At 40.2% G+C, this 21441-nt stretch overlaps 1 protein-coding gene across 12 annotated transcripts in view; it reads left to right on the top strand.

Moving 5' to 3' along the window:
* NPAS3 (neuronal PAS domain protein 3) overlaps positions 1–21441 on the top strand; it is a 613307-nt gene that overhangs the window by 277699 nt on the left and 314167 nt on the right. For 10 of the 12 annotated variants that reach the window (XM_053380600.1, XM_053380590.1, XM_053380579.1 and 7 more), the window contains one exon: positions 10278–10360. The exons of the other annotated variants lie outside the window; for them this stretch is intronic. In XM_053380600.1, coding sequence (XP_053236575.1) covers positions 10278–10360 — 83 coding nt within the window. The remainder of the gene's footprint in view (positions 1–10277; positions 10361–21441) is intronic. 12 annotated transcript variants of the gene reach the window in all.

Genomic DNA, 21441 nt, shown 5'->3' with positions numbered 1-21441 from the left:
GAAACAGTGGGGTCACTCAGAGGAGAAGATGGTGAAATGCAAATAGGGGACACAGAAAGGGCTGAACTCCTCAATGCCTTCTTTGCCTCAGTCTTCTCCGATAAAGAAAACAATGCCCGACCTGAAGAATTTGGAGCAAATGATTCAGCAGAGGAAACACAGCCCAGAATAACTAAGGAGATAGTACAAGAATACTTGGCTAGTCTAGATGTATTCAAGTCTCCAGGGTCAGATGAACTGCATCCAAGAGTATTAAGAGAACTGGCAGATGTGATTTCAGAACCACTGGCAGTCATCTTTGAGAATTCCTGGAGAACAGGCGAAGTCCCGGCAGACTGGAGGAGGGCAAATGTTGTCCCTATTTTCAAAAAGGGGGAAAGAGAGGACCCAAATAATTACCGCCCAGTCAGTCTGACATCAATACCAGGGAAGATTCTGGAGCAGATCATTAAGCAAACAGTCTGTGAGCACCTAGAAAGGAATGCTGTGATCACCAATAGTCAGCATGGATTTCTGAAAAATAAGTCATGTCAGACGAACCTGATCTCGTTTTTTGACAGAATTACAAGCCTGGTAGATGAAGGGAACGTAGTGGATGTAGCCTACCTTGATTTCAGCAAGGCATTTGACAAGGTGCCCCATGATATTCTTGTAAAGAAGCTGGTAAAATGCGGTCTTGACTATGCTACCACTCAGTGGATTTGTAACTGGCTGACTGACCGAACCCAAAGGGTGCTCATCAATGGTTCCTCTTCATCCTGGAGAAGAGTGACTAGTGGGGTGCCACAGGGTTCTGTCTTGGGCCCGGTCTTATTCAACATCTTTATCAACGACTTGGATGATGGACTCAAGGGCATCCTGATCAAATTTGCAGATGACACCAAACTGGGAGGGGTGGCTAACACCCCAGAGGACAGGATCACACTTCAAAACGACCTTGACAGATTAGAGAACTGGGCCAAAACAAACAAGATGAATTTTAACAGGGAGAAATGTAAAGTATTGCACTTGGGCAAAAAAAATGAGAGGCACAAATACAAGATGGGTGACACCTGGCTTGAGAGCAGTACATGTGAAAAGGATCTAGGAGTCTTGGTTGACCACAAACTTGACATGAGCCAACAGTGTGACGCGGCAGCTTAAAAAGCCAATGCAATTCTGGGCTGCATCAATAGGAGTATAGCATCTAGATCAAGGGAAGTAATAGTGCCACTGTATTCTGCTCTGGTCAGACCTCACCTGGAGTACTGTGTCCAGTTCTGGGCACCACAGTTCAAGAAGGACACTGACAAACTGGAACGTGTCCAGAGGAGGGCAACCAAAATGGTCAAAGGCCTGGAAACGATGCCTTATGAGGAACGGCTAAGGGAGCTGGGCATGTTTAGCCTGGAGAAGAGGAGGTTAAGGGGTGATATGATAGCCATGTTCAAATATATAAAAGGATGTCACATAGAGGAGGGAGAAAGGTTGTTTTCTGCTGCTCCAGAGAAGCGGACACGGAGCAATGGATCCAAACTACAAGAAAGAAGATTCCACCTAAACATTAGGAAGAACTTCCTGACAGTAAGAGCTGTTCGACAGTGGAATTTGCTGCCAAGGAGTGTGGTGGAGTCTCCTTCTTTGGAGGTCTTTAAGCAGAGGTTTGACAACCATATGTCAGGAGTGCTCTGATGGTGTTTCCTGCTTGGCAGGGGGTTGGACTCGATGGCCCTTGTGGTCTCTTCCAACTCTATGATTCTATGATTCTATGAATAGGACAGCACCTCTGTGTGTGTGAACTTGCTGCTTCTATTACAATAGTGAGGAGAAGCCCTAAACTGTATTATCATGTGCCAGTCAGATGAAGACCATTGCAGGAATCACTGCTCCCCACTGCTAACCATTTTTTTGGGGGGGATGTAAGGCTTAAGTTTTGGTAGGTGGTAGGAAAAGGGAATTTGTTGACAGTGTTTGAGAGAAAAAGATGAACGGGGGTTAAATGCATCATGTTCCATTCTAAAGCTCTCTGCCAGAAACTGAAACAGATTGTTTTTGGAATATCATGCTGTATTTTTCCCGTTTCTGCAGAACTGTTGTTAGTGAATGAAATCTAAATATATGCCATTCAGAAGACAATTATTTCTGTTAATGGCAGCATCAATATTCTGAATGCTTCTGGGATTATTTTAGGAAGCTAGAGGCTTGGAAGAAACCAAAATATTACTTCCATACCCTTGGTAATATGGGTTAGCTAATGGAGAGTGGTTTATTATTTATATTGGGTCAACAACTGGTTTTCTAGCATAAGTGGGAAGTACATAGGGTATCTTGATTTCACGAAGGCTTTTGACAAAGTCCTCCATGATATTCTTGCGAGGAAGCTGGTAAAATAAGAGCTGGAGGAGGTGACTGTTAAGTGGATTTGTAGTTGGTTGACTGAGCAAACCCAAAGAGACAAGTGGAGTGCCACAGGGTTCTGTCCTGGGCCCATTGTTGTTCAGCATCTTTCTAAACGACTTGGATGAAGGAATTGAGGTGATGGCCATCACATTTGCAGATGACACCAAACTGGAAGGGGTAACAGGTTTTATTAAACAATGGAATCTTGAATAAGGCAACTTTGATCTTAATAGGTGGATGGATGCTCATATAGGAAGAGTTTTCCGAGACCCAAATTGAATGTTTAAATGTATGGCTGTACCCAAAGCACAAAGAAAGGGGCGGGAGAGAAGTATACCATCTCCGGATTCCATCTGAACTACTTTTAACTATTCAACCATGATCTCATATAGTGATTTAAGACAGAGATAACTGTTCTTGGATTTCAGTCAATGAAATGTAGACTTTGGAGCCGTCACCATATTCCTGACATCCTGTTCAATACCTCTGGACAATTCCCCCAGTAGCTTTATAGGAGATAAGGAAACACTGGAGATAAACGTTGCCCCTTGAAGAACAACACATAACATCCACTATTTCCTTATGAGAAATAAGGAAATATAGGGAATACCTTTTATTTCCTTATTTCTCCTATGTTATTGAATTATAGGGCTTTTGATAAATAACAAACAAACAAACATATAACAACACCCAAGGAACCGAATAGCAGTCTCCAAAGGCTACTCTTGTTCTGGTAAAAAGAAACCAACACACTCAAGGAGTTGTACACTCAATGGGTAGTTTTTTTAATGTAGTATGTAGTCACGTTTTATTAGTAGTGACCCCAAAGGTTGCTACAGAGTCTGGAATAATCAACAAAACGATTTATTCTATTGTCATCTAGACTGAAATAATTCCCATGGATCATCAGTAGTGTCTCAAACCCATATCTGTGATGGATTGAACATATGTAAATATGATGGTTTCTTCAAACTTCATTGTTTTTATTTTAGGTAAAATAGTAACATTTTGCCTTCCCGCCCAATCCATTATGAATAGATAAAAGAGCATCTGGAAAACCAGCAAAAATAATTGGCTTGTTGCAAAGGCAGTTCTTATGAAAACCTTGGGTTAATTATACTCAGTTCAGTTTTGGCATCTGATGCATATTTCTTCCTCAAAATGTTGATTGATTGTCCCACTTCATTTATTAGCCTTCATTATAACTTCCGCTGCCTGAATGGTAGGAAAATTAAGAATTCATAAAGTGCAATAATAAGGTTTAGTTATGGCTGTAAGACTGTAAAGTGTTCTGTTGTTTTGGGGGCCCAGTTTCAGTGCAAATTATCTGCTTGGATTATAATTCCATATAATGGCAACATTAATTTGTAATTTCATATGATTTATTGTTTTTGAAATGAAGGGGGAAAAATGGCCACTGTCCAGTTGCAAACTGAATGTGCTTTACTTCCAAGGTGGCCAATATGCCCCCACATATTGGTTCACCTCAAAGCAAATAAACCAGGAAGAGGGTTGGTAGGGTAGACATGAGGCGGATGACAAGAGAAGCAAATTAACAGAAGCCATCAATCCAGGGGCCTTCAACTCAGTTCTTTAAGGAACAAGGTAAAGGTGAATGTTTTGAGTAGCAGAGCCATTCAGGTTATCTATGGAAGAGCATGATCATGTTTGAGGAGCCAACAGAGTTCACGCATTTACAGAGCATTGCTATGTTCCTCCCTTCATGCTGGAGCTACAGGTAACATCAGCTTCCCATGACACCTGGATTGGAAACTATGGCAATGGCTTCCAAATCTGTAAGATTTGTAAGTCAGCTTTAAACTACGGCTTCATGTCCTGGCTTGCTGGAAAGCCATTAATCCTAGTTTGCTGGTTGAAACATAATGGGAAGGTATGGTTAACTGTGGCTTGGTGGCTTGTTTCTCAGCTCGCACAAAGGGAGGAGCAAACTGTGATCAAAAGGGGTAGACAGAACTCCTATAGATCACGGTTCATTAAACCAGGATTTCATTGTGTGCAGGAGTTCATTGACTACAAAGACACAGTAGTGGATGTTTGCTGCCTCCTGAAGATAGTGGAGGCATAAGAGATATTTACCACACCTCTCACATAGTAAAACACATACTGCAGTCTGCTATATAATGGGTTGTTTGCATGGTTTCCAATCAACGGTTGCTTGATTGTTTTCTTGGCAAACGGAAGGCACTCTTATAGACGATTACAAAAACAGAGCCAAACGTTATAATGGACAAGAAGTAGATGACATAATTGTCTTTATGGCTCATCAAGAAGTATGTCATGCATCAAGGGGGAAGGAGGGGGAAGCAAAGTTGCGATAATTTATGACAAGGGAGGTTTGGGGTTATTTGTAGAAATGTGATGTCTTTGTTTGCATCTCTATCACAACCATGTAGTACATCACTTCTTGGTGCCATGCCAATAGTTACATTTCCATACTTTCCATTGAAACCTCCCTTTTTCAGATGACCTCCCATTTGATTTAATATTTGTTTGTTTGAGCCATTTCCCCTTTCTGCTATCTCCATATATTGGCTATTTTTCTGTACCTCTTTGCTTCCTTCTGCTCCTGGGTTGGCATTGCCTGGTACATTCTCTTGTATGAAAATACTCCTCCATGACCCCACTTTTATTCTCTTTTTAGAATCATAGAACTGTAGAGATGGAGGGAACTCTGAGGGTCATCTAGTCCAACCCCCTGCTTTGCAGCAATCACAACTAAAGCATTCATGACAGACGGCCATCTAACCTCCACTTAAAAATGTCTGCTTAAACCCTCTGCTTAAAAGGAAGGAGAGTCCAGCACTTTCCGAAGGAGACAACCCTTTAGATACTTGAAGATGTCTATTATATCTCCCCTCAGTCTCCTCTTTACCAGGCTAAACATACCCAACTCACTCATAAGGCTTGGCTTTCAGATCCTTGATAATCTTAGTTGCCCTCCTCTGCATACGTTCAATACCCTTCTTAAATTGTGGTGTGCAGAACTGAACACAGTATTTCAGGTGTAGTTTGATCAAGGGAGAAGAGAGTGGGACACTATACTTCTGTTGATGCAGCCTAGCATACAAATTTCAGCTGATGTCAGTGATCATAATGTCTTTAAAAACATACACACATAAATGTGATATTCTGAAAAGTTAATGGCAACAAAGGCTGGGAAGAAAATTGACTCATGTTAAGCTTGTGGTCTACTAAGACCGCTATATAGGTCCTTTTCGCATGTACTACTGGTAAGCCAAGTGTCCAGCATCTCATATTTGTGTACCTGGTTCTTTCTGCCTAGGTGTAGAACATTCTTGTTGAAATTTATTTTGTTGGTTTGGGCCCAGTTTTTCAATATGATTGTAAGGTAAAAGGTAAAGGACCCCTGGGCGGTTAAGTCCAGTCGAATTTGACTATGGGGTGTGACACTCGTCTCTGCTTTCAGGCCGAGGGAACTGGCATTTGTCGGCAGACAGATTTTCCAGGTCATGTGGCCAGCATGACTAAATCACTTCTGGCACATGGAAATACCATTTACCTTCCCACCTATATATCTACTTGTGCTGGTATGCTTTTGAACTGTTGGTTGGCAGGAGGTGGGACAAAGCAACAGGAGCTCACCCCTTCGTGCGGTTTCAAACTGCTGACCTTAGGATTGGCAAGCCCAAGACTGAGGCTCGGTGGTTTAGACCACAGTGCCACCACATCCTCAATAGGATTGTATGCTATTGTGGGGGCCCTAAGGGCAGAAATGGGACCCATACATTTTAATATAAACACATAAACAAAATAATTCTAGCTGAAAAATGACAAGTTGTTAAAAAAACGAAATTTTCAAAAGTTTACAAGGTTTCACTAAAATGTCATTAACAATTTTTTTAAAAAAACATCCTTCAGTAATAGGCTAAATTATGCCACACAGGCATTCGGCATGTGTGCTGGAAATGTCATAATATCTGTAATAATTATTTTATTTTTGAGGTGAGGGGCGTGCACTAGAGGGAGTGACAAATTGTGGTCAAAGGGGACAGTAGATTTAAAAGGACTTTAAAACTACAGCATGCCTTTATGGACTGTGAATCTCAGAAATGCATGTATTGCATCCTTCCCCATGTACATCCTGTGGTTCTTGACATACTTGTGGCATACAAAAGCCCTGTGGATTAAGGGAGCATTAGATTGGAAGTAATAAGGTTGTGCCTGACTTACCTCAGCATTTGTAGCAGATGTTGCAAATGTCATAAACATGAACCTTAGGGATCAGAAGCAGGGGGGTGGGTATCAAGACAACAGATTTAGGTCTCTCTGCTTTACAAGCTAGTGTAGTCTGATGCTCTATAACAGTGTTCAGACTTGATGTTAATATCCTACCATCCTTCCCAGGATACTGCTGTATCAAAAGAGTGAAAGCTTTCCTAAACAAACATGCAGTTTCCACAGGCAACTAAAAAGAGTGTTTGGGAGGTTTTCTCAACAAACCAAAAGAAGAAAGGATTTCTTTGACTGTGTGTGTGTTTTTTTAATGCTTTCTTATGGGGGATAGAGTTTATAGTGAAAGGTCTTGAAAAGGGAAGGAAGGCCATTTGTTTTCGTGTCTGGCAACCCTACTAAATCTAATTTAATATGCTGTGAAGTTGTGTTGCACTTCACCAAAAATGCTTGAAACTGCAGAAGTTAATTTATCTTTGGGGGGGAATGAGTGACGGAATCAGGGAAGAGCAAAATGACTCAAGATCAGAGAAGTGGAAATCATCTTGTAGAGCGAAAAGGCAAAATAAAAGAGATTACTTTGAAACAAGGCACTACTGTGACATTTCTGTTCAGCCCCTCTATGAAATGAATGATTCTGACGTTTTAAAAAAATCTATTGTTTTTCTCCCAAAGTACTATTTCAATAAATACTCCTATATAAAATAGAAAGACTGAGCTGGTTTTATATATGACCTTGATTTCCTTTCTAAGTGCAGATGAAGATGACACAAAGTGTTGGTTCACCATCTCTAATTTTGCTGGCTATTACTTTACTCCAGCAGTAAATTTGTTGTTCAATATAAACAGTGCAATGCTTCCTGCAAAGAAATTACATGTAACATCTGTAATGTTACACTTCTAAACCAATATCCCCAGTCTCCTGTCAGTAGGTGTCATATGTCTTTGTGTGCAGAGATCAGATTTGACGTTTGATATTATAGAGCATACTTACAAATCATTGCTCTAAAATTTATTTTCACTGGATTGATTGATAATCAGACTGGTACCAACAAGACATTATGTATTACAATAACTCCTGCTTATATAAGGTGCATTTATGTTTGGGCTTGCTGTTAAGTGCCACACATTATATGGGTTGTGTAATTAAACATTTGGTAGTAAGACTAGATTCCATTAGAACAGCATTCTGCATGCTGGAAACCTTCACTTGGGTCCAGGAGTTCCTTGTAGACATGAGAGTGAATACTTGCATCCTCCACCCACACAAGGCCTTTTCTGTTCACTGCCAAGGGAGTTTGTAAGCATATATTTTCCACAGAAGTGGAAACCCACACACGTAAGAGCTCTATGTCCTTAACTGAGCATGAGTCCCAGCTAGCCATAGTCTCCCTTCTCTCTATAAGGTGAAGGAGCAAACTTCCTTTGTTTGTGACACCTCATTTTGTTTCTTCATGCAGTGTCAGGGGATCGTGTGAAATCAAACTCTGTAGTAAAACGTTTTATTCTTTGTCTGCGCACCCCTTAATGATCCACTGCATATAGTTTTAAAATCTTCACCACAATTAATACTTGGAAATAAAATAGTTTTGAATGTGGTGGTGCTGCATCAGAACTAGGCTCCTATCACGTTTGTACTCTGGTAGTATGATCAAAGCAGTTTTGCTGCTTCGAATGGATGCACCATATGTTCCAAGAGTTTGGATCCAAATTTCTTGCAGTGAATCATCCAGGATGCTCAGTGTGTGGGGAGGGCAACTCTCTGACAGTGTGTTTTGAGAGCTGTGCATTGTGATGGCATCTTCTTTGACGTTGCAAGAAATCTTGGTGCACAGCTCTTAACTTCTCTCCATTAGCACTCCCAGAAATGTTGTTTCTATTTGTGCATTCTGGCTGTCCTGGCTTTTGAATAAATATTTCTCTAAACAGTTATAACAGACAGTTTGGGGAAAATGCATCAAACATAGGAAATGAAGGTGTGAAAATAGAAAGAAAATTGGCACCCCCCTTCCCCACCCTGATCAAGATACATATAGCTGTTGGGATTAGCAAAGTGACAAGCCTTGGTCATCTACTTCATTTGCTTTGAACAAATGCACCCTGTGCTGTACCTTTTTTGTGGGAGAGGAAGCAGCCTTTATAGTGTCATCGGGCATGGGAAGAGGAAGTTCTTCAGAAGGACATTCATTGCAACTCAGGGAAGAACTGCACTTTCCATCTCAGACTTGTGTCTTTAAAATCCTGGCCCTGCTTGTTTTGTGCAAATCAAGACAGAGCACTCAATTCCGCCACTGCAGTTGCCACTCAACTTATGTTCCAGCCAGATCCAGCTTCCTTTTGCAAATATGACCCTTAGTCAGGAGGAAAGCAACTGGTTGCTTCTCTGTCAGTCAGAGAAAGAGTTAAAAACTCCTGGCCCTAATTTTTAGATGGGAGCTAGTTCCTTGGCTTTTAACACACAGGGTTGAGACAAAATATGTAGCCACGATAAAACAAAGAGATGGGGCAATGCCCAGGTTATATTGGCACCAAAAAACTTATAGACTAAATGTGTTGTTTGGTATTGTGAGTTTCTTTCATTGTGGCTGCTTTTAGTCACAAGCACACACACACACAGCTGTTATTTGGCATGGGACAGAAGCAGCCGTTTCCACTGTTTCTTTTCCAGGCCGAATTGTGGCTTGGTGGCGGAAGAATTTTCCCTGAGACCACATCATGGGAGGAAATGTTTGCTTACCATCCCAAACACCATTGTCTTGAATCCTGGTCTGTCTCATTCCTCACCATGGCTACTATTTAAAGTTTGTTTGTTTGTTTGTTTGTTTGTTTTAATGAAAGAATGACACACATTATCAAGCATGTGTTTAATGTTGCATAGAGTTTGACCCTTAGTCTGAGGGCATCCCTGCTGATTTTAGAAATGTTTTGTACATCCACAGGTTCCTTTGGATACATAGACTTGCAAAACATGTATCATACTGTTATTTGGACTTATTTTATATTCCCATTAATTCAGTCCTGTCCTCAAAATATTTCTGCTGGTGTGATCCCTGAGATGGAGTCCTTTACACAAAGGCTCTGTTTTAAAGAAGAAGAAGACTGTTCAAATCCTAGATCCTTAGAAATCGCCCCCCCCCAATTCAACCTCACTATTTCAATCCAAATCCTTAACAAGAAATTATTGTCAGTAATGATCCCTGTATGTTCACAGTGCTCAGGCATAGGGGGACCCCATAGAGATCTGTTTCCCCACAACTCCCTCTTCCTTGTGCACACACATAAGCACATCACCAGGATGGAAATGGGAGCTCTATACTCCTCCATGCCTTTTGAGCCTTCCCACACTGCTGTGTCAAGCCCCGTGAGTTCACGAGCTCATCCAATATGGCCAAGCAGAGGAACAGATCTAAACAAGGATATGCAGACATGCACATTGTGACCCATTCCCTGCAATGACCAATTGTGCTGCCAGTAGGTATATCCCTGCACACTGAGGGGCAAGTGGAGAACCAGGGTTCTGTTGAGCTGTGTGGTATTCCCCCAAGTGTTTTATTTAATAGTGGTTTTCAAATGCGAGATTGAACGAAACGTTTTAATGAATAATACATACAATAAATTGGTCTCAGATCAGGGATGCATTGTGACTGAATGTGTAGAGATTGCAACATAATTGCTTTTTTATTCAGTTATAGGTGCCCAGCGCAGGAGAAGCCCCAGTGCACTTGCCACTGAAGTATTTGAGTCACATTTGGGAAGCCACATTTTACAGGTAAAAACAATGGCTTTACAAAACAAAACGAAAGTTAAGTATACTTAGTAACGAGATCTAAGAGTTCTGTCAATTATTCGGCTACTGTGTGATGTTATTGCGGCTTGTATTATGAGTTTGGTTTTTTTTTACAAATTCATTTTTTTTTCTTTTTAGAAAGCCATGGTTGAAAGAATGTTAATGAGAGAGGGAGGGCAAGTATTATTTGTGCTGTAATGGTTTAGATCTCACACAACTTAGTCGTATTGCACTGTGAAGTAGCAGTTGGCTCCCCGAATGCTTGTGTGCATTTGTTTAAATATAAATCACTATTTTGTGAAAACAAATTTTATTTTATTTTTTGTCTTGTTCACATTTTGACTTTCAATTTTCTCCTCCTGTTTTTAGTTTTCCAGCACCTTTTTCTCTTTTTTACTGCTGTTGATTGTCACATTCAAAACGATAGTTATCTTTCTTTAGAAGATAGCAGATAGCATGTCCTCTAGATCTTAGATGTACTAGATAATCAGTGTGGTGTTCCCCAAAATTTCATGACATTATTAGGTAGTATGTGCCAAACAGATTATCTTGACAAATGCTTATGCGCTGTGCATGTGTTTCGGTTTTGTTATGACACAAGAAGCCTAAACAGAATCACAATCCAAGCAATAGGATCAAAATGGGCATAATTTGTCAGGCTAGTCAAGATACTTTAAAAATTAACTTGATTATGGGCTCTTTCACTGCACTGAAAATAACCACTGTTTATCAGAAGCTTATGCTCGCTTAATCAGTTTGTTCAAAATGGAATGCTATCTTAAGATAAGAGAGACAACATATCAGCAATAAGAAATATTCTTTGTAAACTGATAGGATGGGGAAACTGTTGTCCTGCATTATGCAGCTGCAGCTTTCAGAACCGGTATGAGTAATGTCCATGTTTTAAAGCTTCATTATGGCTTTAGAGAAAAGTTTAGAGGCAATTTAAAAATGATTCAAAACTATTGGCCGCATGAGTTTCTCTAGGATGCTGAGATTGTGAATTAAGTGATTTTGTTATTTGTGTGACCTTGGTTCAAGTTTAACTTGCATGCTCTTATTCTGCCAGCGGATCATGATAATGTATCGTATCAAACATATAAAGATTGCATATGATTTCTGGCGTATAGCGCAGGAATTTTGTTGCGTTGTTAACTTGTTGATATCTAAGAAAAGATAAATAAGCTAAAGCTTTCAGGTCATTCTGTTGTGTAATCTGTTTAATTTGTTATGAAAATGTATTAACATATAGGGTACAATACAGCCAAAGTTTGCTACTTTTAAGCCACATTGATTTCAATAGGAGAACTCGAGCTGCTTACCTCTGTGCTGTTAAATCAGCAACACTTAAAAGTGCTTAAAGAGCTTGGATTGTGCCCATATTTTGCATCATTACAAAGATTCAGAAAGTGCTAATTAAATTAGATTTGTATACAACTCATCAGAGTGCTATTTACAAAATGTGTACTGTTCATCCTGACCTTATTGAAGCATCTCAGATGATCATGATAGAATTTTAATTGAATATTATTTGATGTTTCTTTACAGTCGTGTTTATTGTAGACTTTTAGAGGAAGATAGAATGCGTCATTTGAAATGTGGGAAGTTATAAGTATTTCATCAATTATATTGGTGGCTAGATTTATTTCATGGTGGGGGTTTTTTCTGTATTTACCTTACCATTATTATTATACCTAATATATATTAAGGAGTGGCCTCCTGGACAGCACTGTACATCTAAAATTGCTCCAGTTAATTTTTATCCAACTTAAAACCCAAAGGTTTTTAAGTGACATGTAGAGAACGCTAACAATAAAAAAGAACCTGAATGAGATAATAATTGGATGCAAACTGATAAAGAGAATCTGAAAAGGCTGTGTATTATTTTAGCATGCTATATAACAGATTGTAGCAAAGCACAGAAACTTAATGGTGCCAATAGGGAAACCTGCTGGAGCCCAAGCTCCTGAATACAGTTGTACCTTGGTTATTGAATGGCTTAGTTGACGAACAATTTGACTCCCGAATGCCACAAACCCGGAATAAGTGTTCCGGTTTGCGAATGTTTTTTGGAAGCCGAACTTCTGATGCTTCTTCCTCTTGAGTGCAGGAAGCTCCTGCAGCCAATCAGAAGCCTTGCCTTGGTTTTTGAATGGTTTCAGGAGTCAAACGGACTCCTGAAACGGATTAAGTTCGAGAACCAAGGTACCACCGTATAACAAAGAGTCCCATGGCATCTCAAAGACTAACTAATACATTGTGGCTCTTTCATTGGCTTGCAGATCTAGATCATTTATCTGACAGTTGATTGTGGCCTACGAAACTTATGCACAGTATGTCACAAATTATTCTTCAGACTTTTGCTTGTTTCTTTTACAGCAAACGTATGTGCCTGCCCTCCTTTAACTTGCACTTACAACTGATCAAGGTGTGAGAGTAGAAGCTTCTTGCAGAATTAGTTAGTTGTTGGGGGATAGATTGGAGGGCAGGGGAACAAAGGAAGTGGCCTTATACTGAACCAGACCTTTGGTCAGTCTAGCTCTGTATTGTCTAAACTTACTGGCAGCAGTTCTCTCGAATTTCAGGCAGGAATCTCTTCCAGCCTTACCTGAAGATGCTGGGGATTGAACCTGAGGCCTTATATGTGCTAAGCAGATGTTCTACCAATGAAATGGACCCAGTTCCGCCACAGCTGCATAGCTCTCCAGCCCCAGTAGCAGATCACTGCTGTGAAGCTTTGCAGTGGGACTCAAAACTTCTCCCTAACTAGACTTCTCACGGACATTAATGGTTTTCTCTTACCACTCCCACCACCCTAATCGCCAGCAGTGATCAGTAAATCTGCTCTTATTCCAAAACAGCTTTTCCGAACTTGGAAAGACTTAGCATAGGACTGTCTCCCAATGTTCACCATATCGTCCAACATTTATCCAATGAAAATAGGGATGTCTCATTCCATAATGATATTTTTACTGTTTATACCTTGCACATCTTACTGGGTTGCCCCAGCCATTCTGGGCATCTTCCAACATATATAAAAACATAATAAAACATTTAAAAACATTTTTTTTAAAAACTTCCCCATACTGCCTTCAGACGTAAGAGAATGTCCAAGATTTTCTCTCGAGAGAAGGCTTTCCTTATCTGTTAATCCCATACCTACCTATCTTTGCATGTATAAATGCATTCAGACAGACAGACAAATATCTGCTAAGAGCAAATCCTCTCTTTATGATGATATGATGAATTTGCTGACAGCCACCTAATCAATCATTCAGTCTGTCTATTATTACAGCCAATGACCAGTGTTCAACCTGATGAATCTAATTTGAAATTTGTCATAAAAAAATTAAATAAATCAGCATTTTGTATTATTTTGCATCTAGATTCTTTAGGAGGACAGTGTTACTTAGTCGAATCAGACATTTGCAAGACAGTGTCAAAAGCAAATATACAATCAAAATGAAAATCACAGCAGCTTTTGGGCCAAAGGCACAAGGTTTTTTTTATAAAACAAGAAAAGGAAATTGCATATTTTGTACAGCTGAAAAATGTTGGTGAACTTATAATTGGAATAGCTTATTCAGAATAAAGACCAGTTAATGAATGAGTGTAAAGTTTTTAACTTCATCCAGACATCCTAGTGGATTTGTCTCTTTATCACACGTTCAACTTTTGGCTAAAATTCTTTAGCTAAAATTGGGGTTTGGGGTGGATATAAGGTTGGATAGTCTGCAATTTCTTCCTGCATGAATGCTAAAATATTTTATTGAATAATCTTATGATAAACTGGGCTTAAATGTCTGCATAGAATGGAGCAACCTGTACAGGACCTCTCCTCTAGTTGCAACTGCATGACTAAGATATCATGAAGATGGTGATTGACCCCATCCTTTTTAGATAATCAAGAATGACCAGAAAATGTAGGATTAAATATAGGGAAAAGTAAAAGTTAGATGATATATTTGCATATGCAAATTAGCTTAATTGATCCTGCTTGCCTCTACAGGGATTTTTCATTACAAACTGGAGTGCTACATTGTTCAGCTCATATTGAGTAATTTAGTAGCTAATGAGACCAGTTTGCACTAATTTGCATATGATAAATGAGCTTAATTGCAGTAAATAACTTGGAGGCATAATTACTTAATTTTCCTGTGTTGCACGGCTTTTAAGTTCACGTATGAACAACTCAAGATAATTCCGCATATTTAAATAAGTTGCTTTTCAAATTTCTTAAACCAAACAGGATACCTTAGAATTTTATACTATAAAACAATCAAAAGTGAAGTTTATGGTATGGCCACTTAAAATGTACACAATTTGAAGCGCTGGTTTTTTGTTTTCCCCCCATAAACATCACAAACTTGCTAATAAGTACACAATAGTGCTTAACCTTAAAACTGCTTAAGGATAAACACTATCCTTAAGATGTTATTAATGTTGATATGAGTCCTGTATCTATAGTAGAATGTTTGGTGTTGAATAAATATGGCTATTGGTGTGTGGGGGGGGGGGACTTTTCAGAGACAAAGTTAATTATCATTTGAAAATAAGATTTAGTGCACTGGTGACTAATGCAATTTTGTTGATGGTATTTGTCCCTCTTCTGTATGTAGTACCATTGTAAAATAGTGCAGATGTTACCATATGAAATAAAGAATTGTCCTCCTTGGCCAGGAAAGACTATTGGGATGTGAGCATGTAGAATAGAGAGGTTAAGCTAGGCCAACAGTAGTTAAGAATATGGAAGTTATTAGTTTCTGAAGAACAGAACAAGTTTAGCAGACACCCCACTTTACTCCCTCTCTTTGCTCTGCTTTAAGCAGTGATCTGATGAACAGGTAGCAGCAGTGATGTCTGAAAGAAGAATCAAAACCACCTAGCATGGGAGACAACTGAACAACCAGAAGAGGCTGTAATGTGGATTAAAGGGAGGGGTAGATAATAATTTTGATCACAACAGAGAACTAGAAGGTATTGATGACAAGAAAGGAAGAGAAAGTGTGTGTTAGAGCAAAGTATTTTTAAGAGACCATGCTGTTTTCCCCAAAAATGTTACACAATCTACTCTTAATCTCCCCATTCCTATAAGAACAGCCATAGTATAGCAGGTGAAAGCTCTATTCACACCTTCTACATTTGTGTAGGGTAAATGGATGGAGGAGGATCAGGGCTTTGCCATTGGCTTTGGCCCCAAATCTCACACATCCTACAAAAAGAGGTCCATTGTGTGCACATAGGTTCTCCATGCAATTGGAGCCCCCAATTTCACAGGGATCCCAACTGCACAGAACACCTATGCAAATATAGCTGAAAACCCATACATCAAAGGGACAAATCTGGCAGCACAGGCAGTGCTGCTTGGACAGGGTCAGTGATACGCTCTTGAACATATATTCTAGACTCCCTTCTTCACTCATTTATCTTGCACATAAGACTCCAGAGTCCATCTAACCCAGTATCCTATTTCTAAAAATAGCCATGCTTATAAGAAGAGCATGAAGGCAGCACCCCTCTCTGGTGGTTTGTCCCTAGCATCTCCTGCATCTGAATATGGAGGTTCAATTTAACGATCATGGCTAATGAGACTGGAAAATGTTGCAGTGCATCCTCACCCCCTAATGAAACCGCTTCCATTCAGGATTCTAGCCAGATAACCAATGCCCTCCTGTACTATAAGATGAAAGGAACTCTGAAAATTGTATATACATTATACTATAAGATGAAAGGAACTCTGAAAATTGTATATACATCATCAATTTCAAGCACAGGTTTCTGAGTACATCATATCTGCTTTTTCCATTCCAGAGAAAACCATCAGTCATTTAGATATGATATATATCAGCGCTATGCATTGATGCCAGCTCTGGTAATGGTTTTATGTTTTTCATTGCTGTTAATTAGAAAACATATTAGAAATACAAATTCACCCTCAATAGACCATTGGAAAAATTCTGCCTACATCCAGGGTGCATCAGTAAAAAAGAATGGGTACCTGTCCCAAGGGGCTTACAATAGAAAATTCAGCATGTGGGAGGGGGTGATGCGGAGGTGGGAAAGAAAAAGAAGTGGAGGTCAACAGAATATGTGATTCTTTGAGTTACCCATGCTTGGGCTTGGTTACTGGCTTAGTTGCTCAGGAAATAATTAAACCAAAGACTCCTTGGAAAAGATGAGATCTTCAGGAGCCATTGGAAGGATGTCAGCATTTATTATTATTATTATTATTATTATTATTATTATTATTATTATTTAGTTACACATGTTGTACCTTGCTTGGTGCAATACTATCATATTGGATGTGTTTTGGGTATAGATGGATGACATGTCTTTGTTCCACTGTATGACCAAGATAGCTTGCACATCCTATTATTTGTGCATGCTGTGCAAGGCCAGCCCAAAGATAAATAGTACCCTGGGCCTGCCATCATTACCAGCTTTGTAGCCCACCCGGAGGGTTTATGGGGCCTAGGGCAGGTGTGACGTTAGGGGCCCTGCTTCTGCCCCCTACAAGGACCCATGCATGTGTGTACAAAGCTGGGGGCCACATGTGAGAATTATTGCATGCATGGACTGCAAATTTTCATGGGCAGCCCCTTGTTTGTCCTGGGATCACGCAGAATGATAGCTGTACTTCATTTTATCTAAATGGGGATAAGGGAGTATGGGTCTTGTGCTTCTCCCGAGTACCTTCTCCAGATCCAAGCCCCCTTCTAGCAGAGCTTCCTTTTGCTTACTAGGCCTCAGTCTCATAGGTCTTCTGATTTTGGCCTATTGCTAACCCTCTACTTACTCAGGATTCCTCCCTTAAGGCCTAGCCTTGTACCACTCCTACAGCTTTTCCTGTGGTAACTGCTACAGAAAGTTAATCTCCAGCGGCACCTCGCTGGAAATCGTAGGTGGCATTCACTCACCATTGGTGAACAACGGTACACTCAAGAACCAAGGCAGGGGCCCCTTGCAAATTGCCCAGGTTGCCCATCCCTGGCCCATGTAGCTTTGTGGTGCTACCAAGTTGTGCAGGTTTGTAAAACAGACCAGTGTAATTGGCTTGCTATTCCCAGGCTTTCCCACAGCAATTTTCTATGAAAAGGGCTCAGACTAAGGGCTCATTCAGACTTTATTTTGTGCCACATTTTCCAGGCACAGATCCGTATTTTTCAGGTCCAGGCCTGAGTGTTTTGTTTGTTTTTTTATAATCCCGCTCCTTTTCCTGGGAAAACCTGCTGCTTATTGCTGAATCAGAACAAACGGCATTCTGAGGAAAACCCATTGCCGTTTGTTCTGATTCAGCGATACTACACTTGATCTTAGCCAAAAGGCTGAGAAGGATTTACTGCTTTACTTGGTTGGCAGGCCTGTTGAGTCACACGCCGCACTGCTTTTGCAGGATACAGATCCTTCTGTAACTCTGCAGGTGGCGAGATTCCTGAATGCGGTTATCTCACACTCAAAAACCACCAAAAAACAACAACAACATCAAAACTAATCGGACTGTTATGATGAGAGTGCATGTCGGATTTCGTCTTCAGTTTTCCTTTTTCTGTGATCCGTCCCTTGGAGCTCTCCTGGCCCCAAGCTGTCATTTGGCTCTGCTCAATGACCCACCCTTGCATCGTGGTGTTCACCTTCTGTTGTCGGATATATCGGTTTTTATGTCTCTGTGTTTTTATGTTTGTACATATTTTATGGGCTAATAGCCGTAAGTAAGTAAGTAAATAAATAAATAAATAGGTTGTTCTGATTCAGTGGTCAACAGCGGGTTTCCCCAGGGAAAGTGGCATGACAACAAATAACACGCTTGGACCTGGAAAGCTCAGAGCTGCACCTGGAAAACATGGCACAAAAGGAAGTCTGGCTGAGCCCCAATCTACCTCTTATTTGCTGCTCTGATTTCACTGCACTCCCATTCCAGTTCTAGGAGCCCAATAAAGGCTCTGTCATGTGGTGTGAGTGGCTCTCAAAGGATGACTCCCATGGAGTTGTAGGCCTATAATCTTCCACTGCGGGAGGCAGTGGAAGACAGGAGTGCCTGGCGTGCTCTGGTCCATGGGGTCACGAAGAGTCGGACATGACTAAATGACTAAACAACAACAACAACAACCATCTTTATTATGTTCAAAACACACAAACACACACACCACCTTCTGTTGTGAGCTATCTGTGCACCAGCACTCCCTCCTCAGCTACAAAAAGTAGTCCCTCTTTTAGAGTGGTATAGTCTTGAAGGGCCAGTATCACCATATAGTACAATCTCCCAGGCTGTAGCTTCTTCTCCAGTATTCTTCCCTTGCTGCTTTTGTTTTAACTTTGAAAATTAATATTGCCTCAAAACACAGAGCCAATATTTGCGGCCAGTTGTGGTATGGAGGTTAACCACTTCACCTTGCATGCTGGTCTCATGGAAAATCATCTCCCGGAGCTGCTGTTTGCTGCTAGATGGTACCAAAGTTAATGCACTGGGTTTTTTGTTTTGTCATCATTATTAAATTGGTTTACCCTACTTCTACATCATTGCAGCAGTCCACTGCATATCAAAACAGTGGAGCAGAACAAATGGAGATACCACACCCCAGTTGGTCTAGCTATAGTAGATTGGTTTTAGTAAGGAAATGCTTTCCTTTCAAAGTTCTTTTTTTCCAAAGGCACTGTATCTTTGTGATCACTGTCCAGGATAAATATATTAAATGGAAACTGTAGACATCCTCCCCACTCGCTCCCCAAAGAAGCAAGTATCAAATTGTTTTGCAATTGAAGCTTGAAGCAACACACTTAAACCTGCATTTTATACAGCAAGTATGGTACATGTAGTTTCGTTTAATAAAGAAATATTTGATCTGAGCAGGATACTGAATACCATAGTGTGTCATTTCATTCCTAGAGAAAGTATTTGAAGAAAATGACATATCTCAGCACTGTTTGTTGACCATTTTGTTGTCACCCGCTGAGTGTTGTCATTTCCATAGCCAGTGGGCTGTATTGAATCAGACACAAGGAATGGGTCATTAACAGAAATGGAGGACTTTCTGCAGCTTGTAGAGGTTGAAGAGGGATTGTTTTATCCCCTGCTACATCAACAAAACTGTGTTTAATGGTGACTTCATTCAGTCGTGATTTGGGGCTCTAGCCTTATTTTCTGCAGATGTAAAATTACTTTAAAACATAGATAACCTAGAATAGTGAATTGTTTCTGCAAAAAAAGAGAGAGAGCCCTATATTGGATAAAGATTGCAAAGCGCAGGTCAGGATAATTTAAAACATCCAATTTCTGGATGATTTTTTTACTTATAAAATTAATTGATCTTTAAAAGAAATCTTTGCACTTTTTAAAAATGTCATTTGTTTGCACTCTGCTGAGATTACTGATAATGTGGGCGACAAAGTTAACTGTTCCCTTTTTAATTTTAATATCATTTACAATATGCTTTCAGATAACATTGGATGAAGAGATTGCCAGTTTTAAAGTATTGTTTGAGTGGTCATTAGTAAATGTGAGATATATTTACCCTGGATACATTATTTCTTGCATTTATATTCCACCTCTGCTTCAAGGAGCACAATGTAATGTACGGGGTTCTCCCCCTCTCCATTTCAGCCCCACAACAACCATTTGGTGTAGGCTAGGCTGAGAGACAGCGACTGGTCCAAGGTCACCCAGTGAGATTCACAGCTAAATTATTTAACTAGAATAGCAATTAAATACAATTATACATGGCACACACCAACCTACTGAGCCCAGTTAATACCTGCTTCTTATTCACTGTAAATCTGGAAAGAGACACTGGAACAATTACCTCGCTTGTTGCCTTAGTATTGGCTTGTAAACTTTTTAATTGGCTAAACAAACACTTGGGAAGGGCAGCAGAAAAGAGACTGACAGTGGGACTGCATGTTATAGAAAATGTATGGCTTCTGGCAACTGGAACCCCTGGTTTTCTCCTGTGTCCTACACAATGCCCACCACAATGTTATCACACTCCTGATAATTCCTGTTTCCTCTTCACTTAACTGGCTTCAAGTGGCAGGTGGATTCAGAGTCCAGTGAAATCATCTTGTACATTTTGTATTCCTAAGTGTTACCAGAGAAGGAAAGGATGCAGGAGGTGCCGTTCTGAGAAATAGCCGTGCATTTTTCGCAAAGCCTGGTTCCAGCCAGAGTTGAGGAATTTATTTTTGCACAGTTTTTCCTATGGAGCAGCCATGTTGTGGGATTTCAGTGCCTTGTTATCAGAAGAGAAAACCAGTTTGAATTCTATCACAGAGTGGGTGCAGTAATTCTTTCTTTCCATGATTAATTTTTATTATCTGAAAAGACCGAAGAATTGTGCCGGTCCTCATGGTCATTCATGGCATTGGCTTTTGAACAAGTCCTTGAAAGGACATTTTCTGAAGTAGACAAAGTTAATGTAAAGCTTGTATTCATGTTCTGTAATGTTAACATTGTTATGGTATTGTAGAAGTAGCCAATGTGATGGGCGGCTGAGAAGGAGGCAACAGGCATGTGTCCGTAGGACAACATGTTAGCTACCTGTATTATTTTATTGTATTGTTGTTGCTTGTAACTGTCTGTGAGTCATGACAGTCCTATTGGCTCCATTGACGAGGAGGAACAGAAGCTAAAAAGGCTGTGAGGACGGTAGCTGAAAGAGGCTGATTGGAATAGCAAGAGGAAAAAGCTAGGAAAGGTAGACTATCTGTTGTAGAGGGATACAATTTTGCCTTGGGAATTCTCAGATTTGCAAGTGAATGAGCTGTGCATTTTCAACATCTGGGTTGAAGAGGCTGCTTAACTAAAGAGACGGGCCCACAAAATTAGAGGAGTGTGCCCAGCTCACATAGTCACTCTGTTAGAACATGGAGGTTAATTCAAAGAGAAGCTTCCTTTCTTTTTGGCCAAGATCCAGTGAAATACTTTAGGCATGGTAAGGGCTTGTATGAGCCTGCTGGTTTTTATTTATTTTTAACAGCTGCTTTTCATACTATATATGATGCTTTTAAAAATCACCCAGCTTGCTTAGGTTTTAAAAGTATGTGGCATGTGAGTTTGCTATGTGACATGT

The sequence above is a fragment of the Podarcis raffonei genome, chromosome 1, assembly GCF_027172205.1.
Source record: "Podarcis raffonei isolate rPodRaf1 chromosome 1, rPodRaf1.pri, whole genome shotgun sequence".
Taxonomy (NCBI): Eukaryota; Metazoa; Chordata; class Lepidosauria; order Squamata; family Lacertidae; genus Podarcis; species Podarcis raffonei.
The sequence above is the reverse complement of the archived record's forward strand: the minus strand, read 5'-3'. Positions and strand labels throughout refer to the sequence as shown.